Below are 5319 nucleotides of genomic sequence, written 5' to 3' on the forward strand. Positions count from 1 at the left end.
ATGAAAAGTGTGCAAGGTTAACTCTCCTCCAAACATTTTCCCCCCCCTGGATAATAACATCTGACTGCCACCCCCTTATCCCGCATTTCTTGCAAATATAATTTTGAAACTACAATGTAGAATTAGCTCTCACCACAGAAAAGAAAGGGGTTTCTTCCATTCGCCTCTTCTAGGTAATTATTATTTCCAATCCTGGGGACAAGCCTCGTTCTTTTCACCATAAACAACAGTTTTGAACACCTCTGACCCTCACTTCCGGCCATAATTGTCATTTTTATCTTAGTGATTGATTTTAAAAGCAGATGAACTGCAAACCATTGTTTTCCAGGCAGCCCAGGAAAAGAAAACCAACAGTTACAGACCTCAAAGATTAGAGGAGCCAGGAGTGGTGAGTAACAAAGTACGAACGTGAATAATATTATTACTAAAATGAAATTCCTTTTGATTAGTGGGTAAAAGAAAGTGGAGAAAGTGAGGTGAAAAGAAAGCAAAGTGGCATCTGGCCGACAGTGCAAACATGAAATTGGCTAAACTAAAAGTTCGTTTATACATAGTCCTATAGCCCAATCCTGAAAAGTCTACCTAGTCAACAAATTAATTAAATTCTTCTTAGATATTAGAGGCATCATTCTGTTTTCTAAACTAACATGTAGGATAACACACACATATCTTAAACCCATCTTCTGATTAGACACTGTGGAGATACCAGCTGATTGTCTCCCCGTGGGTATGTTAGAAAAGTTATCTTTTTTAAAAATAATAATAATAATAATATTTCAGGAATAGCAAGAGCCAACTGCAGATTTTGAATTTGGGTGCTGAATTGTGACAAAGATCATTTCAGGGCCGCTGGGTGTAAAGGAAGCAGAGTCAGGCCCTTCTCCCCGAAGTGAATGGATGTGCTTTCCCAATAGCGTCCTCACTTGGGAAGATTGATTAGAAAATACTAAAAATAGACAAGATAAAATAACAATGCTAGTGTTTGCACCAGGTTTCCCAAAGAAAGACGCTACATTCCATTAATAGAATTAGATTTAATTCCAGGGGTCATTAAGTCAGAATCAGAAATTCTATGTTAACCTCCCCTTTTGCAGTGGATGATTAAAATTAGAATACACTCCCAGCAGAAAGTCCGACTTCTTTTCTTTTTTTTTTTTTTTTTTAAAAAAAAGAACAGCTGCAGAAGGGGGAGGAGGGGGACGGAAGCTAAGAAATCTTCCACCGAGTTGAAACCCCGTTAGGCTCTCAGAAATGAGTTGTGCGTTTGTTGTCTCTCTTTAACACCGTCTTCTTGTGGACTCATTTTCAACCCACTCCTTGCGTGTGACGGAGTGTGACTCTGAAGTCACGGAGCCACCCGCAGCCGGGTCTTGTAGATTTCCGACGCGGGGCCCGCTGGGGAGGGAAAAGCGCCCCTGTCTCTCCCAGTGACCAGCCGCAAAGACCCCCGCGAGGCTCCCGCGGCTGGAGGCTCGCCCCGAGGAGACCTAGGCGTCTTTCCGCCTCTCGGCTCCGTCGAGACTCGCACCCTGGGAGTGGGCGCTCAGGGCCGGGGAAGGAATGGGGAGGGAATCAGCGCGCAGAATGTTACTTTAAAGCTAAACGGGGCTGTATAACAGAGAACTGTGGGTGAGACTAGAAAAGGAAAAAGGCAGGCAAACACAGAAGATACCAGGGGCCTTGGAACAACAGAGAGGGCTTAAAAGAAAATCAATGTCAGAGAGAGCTCGGGTTCTCTTTCGCCCCCAACTCCCATCATCCAAGTGTAGGAAAAACTGGTGAGACTCAAACTAAAAGCCAGAGAGAGCGGAGACAGATGGACAGACTGACAGACACAGACACACACACCGAGAGACACAGATCCTCTTCGTCTAGCTCTTAATAGTACTAGTAATATCACATTAGTATTAACATTATTGATGTGCCTGTTCCTAACCCTTCATCCCCTCCAGTTGTGTCTTGAATGCTCCTGCCAAGCCAGCCTGATCTGTCTGCCACCCACCCACCAGCATCCAAGTAGTTATGCAGATGTTTATGGCTGAAAAAAATCCCAGTTATGCATCCTTGTATTTTTAAATACTGACTGTAAGTGATTCAAGTATAATCCTTTGTAAAACGCTTTTCTCTGACACATTGAAGGGGTTGAGAGAGGAAAACCCGGCGTGGATTCCCCCTCCCCGGCTCCTCTCCCACCCACCACCCTCACCCCCACCCTGCCAGCATCGAAGCCCCCGGCTATCCTTTGGGCCCTGCACCCAGAAAAAGAGGGCACCCGTGCTAGCCCCTCGCCCGGGCTCGGCACAACTTCAGTCAGAGTTGGGTCTCGTTTCTCAGCGCTGGACGCGCTGGAAGCTGTTTGGGGAAGAAGAAAAACAAGTACTCTCCCTGAGGTTCGCTCTCTCGCCTTTGCCGGGGGGGGGGGGGGGGGAGTTCAGAACTTCAAGCGTTGAGATTGGGTTGAAGCCGAACCTGGGTCCCTCCCACCCTAGAGGGCTCAGGGCTCCGGTTAGATCCCGCTCCCTGCACGCGCGATCGGAGAGTGTCCAGCTTCAGGGTGACGGCCTAACAGAGGCGAACTTATGAGGAGAAGAGGGCAGCGTGTCTGGGAAGAAGGGGAAGACTCTCGGGGCCTGTCCCCAGCTGCCCCTTCTCGCAGCCGACACTCGCCCGTCCCTTCCAGTTCTGTAGATGCGCTAGAGAAGGCCGCGCGCCTTTGGCAGACCTTTGTCTTTAAGGGGACTTTTTGCAGAGTTGAAGACGGTGATGAAACCCTACTAAAGAGAGAGCAACCGCCGGACTCAGGGAGAGGACTAACAGTTCAAGGCGTTGGGCCACAAGAGAACACTGAACGCCCCAACGACAGACGTTTACCGGCGGCTGTCACCCCGGCGGCCCGTCCGCCTAAAGAGGACGGTGGCTGAGGGCCACTGAGGTCAAGGCACTGTCCTGGGAGCGCAACATTGGCTTTGAAAAGGGCCAAATCCGTCCGTACGCGAGCCAAGCCTCAAGGCCTTGCCTCCAAGGGAGTGAGGTCCTCGGGTTGGTGGAAGGGGCGCACGCCGCCCAAATGGCACCCACTGGCCTGACATCCGAATACGCTAGAGCTTCGGGATAGCCCTAAAGGGTTAAAGGAAGAGCGGCAGGAACAGAATGAAGTATTTAGAAAGTTGCTAGTTGAAAACAAAAAATAAAAATAAAATTGGCTCGGGTGCGTGCCTGCTGCCGCCCCTCCTCCACCGCCGGCTTCTCCGGAATCCAGTCCAGGCTTTGCCGGGAGCGCAGAGCCCGGAGCAGCCCGGCCTCTGGCGAGAGCCAATCAGAGGGCGCCTCTCAGCACGTGGAGGAGAGAGACACCAGAGCTCCGCGCCCGCGGCTCACTACACTTGTTACTGCTTGTCCTGAGCGCCGAGAGGGCGAACTCCGGCCGCAGGCAGGGCGGGAGCCGGCAGCCAGCGACCGAGAGAGGCAGAGAGGCATAGAGATAGCAATAATATCCATTATAACCAGCCATCTAACCCCACCCCCTCAACACACACCCATCCATCCCACTCGCCCCGAGAGGCAGCCAGCGGCCCGCTTCTCTGAGCCCAGGGGGAAAAAAACCCCAGCCATGAGCAATCAGTACCAGGAGGAGGGCTGCTCCGAGAGGCCCGAGTGCAAAAGTAAATCTCCAACTTTGCTCTCCTCTTACTGCATCGACAGCATCCTGGGCCGGAGGAGCCCGTGCAAAATGCGGCTGTTGGGAACCGCGCAAAGCTTGCCCGCTCCGCTGGCCAGCCGCACCGACCAGGAAAAGGCCGTGCAAGGTAAGGCTGTGCTTGCCGAGCACCTGAAAAGGGTGCTAGGCACTGGTTTGGATGTGTGATGTTCCGGGGCCAGGGGCCTGCGGCTGTCCAACTGGAGACAGAGGAAAAAAGAGGGAACAACTCTGAGGCCTGGTACCTCAAAGAGCGGTAAACCTCTTGCCAGGGGATGTCTCTCCTTCCCTCTCTGCTTCCAGAAAAAGCAGAGACCAAGCTTCGCTTCGAGGGCCCTTAGATTCTCGGTATTGGTTCTTAGATCGTTTAAATACCCCCTTTGGAGGCCTTGCGGGTGCTCTGAAGAGGGGCGATGGGCCAAGAACAGCAGGAGCCGGGTGGACTCTTGTAAGAACTTGGTGAAGAGAAGAACCCCAAAAGCTGTGAATGGGGACCCCAGGCGGAGTGCGCCTTGGCCTTTCCTCTTGGGAAGATTTCTTTATACGAGGTGTTCTGCTTTTTTCTTCTTTTTAAAATTGTAGATTACTTGTAATCTTTTAAACCCAAGCTTTGCAGAAGACATCTCCCTGGGATTCCCCAAATGTTCCTTCTTGTATCTGAAGTGTATGAAATATGCGGCTTCTGGGTGCTATTTTTTCCTCTGCTTTTTTTTTTTTTTTAGAGTTGAGATGTTTAAAAGCTCTTTTTTCCCCTAAAATTAAAAATTCCAGAACAACTGTCGTTTTGCCCCGAAACTGTTACACCCAAGTTTCGCCTTTTAAAATCTGTAAACCAGTGGTCCAGCCGCACCGTCACTTGGAAGACAGGAGCGGACAGCGGGGAAAGGGGCGTTTAAAATAAAACTGACTTTTTCCTTTTCTTTTTTTAGCCTGCAGTGGCACCTGTGCCAGGCGCTTCCTCGAGGGGAATGAGCGCTCTGTGCCTATTGCACCCCCTTACGTCCCCACCCAGGGCTTTCCGAACCCATTTTCTCCAGGACGATTTTTCTGGGCGAGGAGCCCCCGCCCCTCCTGCTGGGGGCTGTTGGGGCCAGGTCCTCATTCAGGGCCACTGGGCCGCTCCCTCCTCCCCCGGTGCCCGCCAGGCAGTGGCCCCTCTCGCCAACCCGCAGCCGGGAACGCACGGCAGAGCTGAGGGCAGAGGTCGTGCGCAAAGTTTTCAGAGTTGGTGGTGATTTTTAAAAAGTTGAATGTTTGCAGATTCCCTCTTGCCCCCAAATGGGAAGGGAAAAGGTGAAAGAGGACAAGAGGAAAGAAAAAGAAAATAAAGGAGAGAAGGAAGAAGGGGAGAGGAGTGCGCAAAAAGAGAAAGGAAGGGAAGGGAGAGGAGAAAGACGCGGAAAGAATGATGAGACGGGGAGAGAGAGAAAGAAAAAGTCATTTTTAAATGAAAGGAAGGGCGAGTAGAGAAAGAAGTAAAGGACGGAAGAAAGGAAATAAAGGGAAGAATGAAAGAGGGAAAAGAAAGGACCGATAGAGGAGGAGAAAAGGGAAAAAGAAAGAAACAACAGCAAGGGAAAGAGAGAGATGTAAAAAAAAAGAAAAAGCAAGAAAACTGGGGA

The 5319-nt window shown here is 50.5% G+C and overlaps 1 protein-coding gene across 1 annotated transcript in view; it reads left to right on the plus strand.

Moving 5' to 3' along the window:
- Positions 1–3442: 3442 nt before the first annotated feature.
- ARX (aristaless related homeobox) overlaps positions 3443–5319 on the plus strand; it is an 11861-nt gene continuing 9984 nt past the window's right edge. The window contains exons 1-2 of the mRNA XM_040265356.1: positions 3443–3851; positions 4627–4748. Of these exons, the coding sequence (XP_040121290.1) occupies positions 3611–3851; positions 4627–4748 (363 nt within the window). The 5' untranslated portion in view covers positions 3443–3610. The remainder of the gene's footprint in view (positions 3852–4626; positions 4749–5319) is intronic.

Source organism: Oryx dammah, unplaced genomic scaffold, assembly GCF_014754425.2.
Source record: "Oryx dammah isolate SB20612 unplaced genomic scaffold, SCBI_Odam_1.1 HiC_scaffold_23, whole genome shotgun sequence".
Classification (NCBI taxonomy): Eukaryota; Metazoa; Chordata; class Mammalia; order Artiodactyla; family Bovidae; genus Oryx; species Oryx dammah.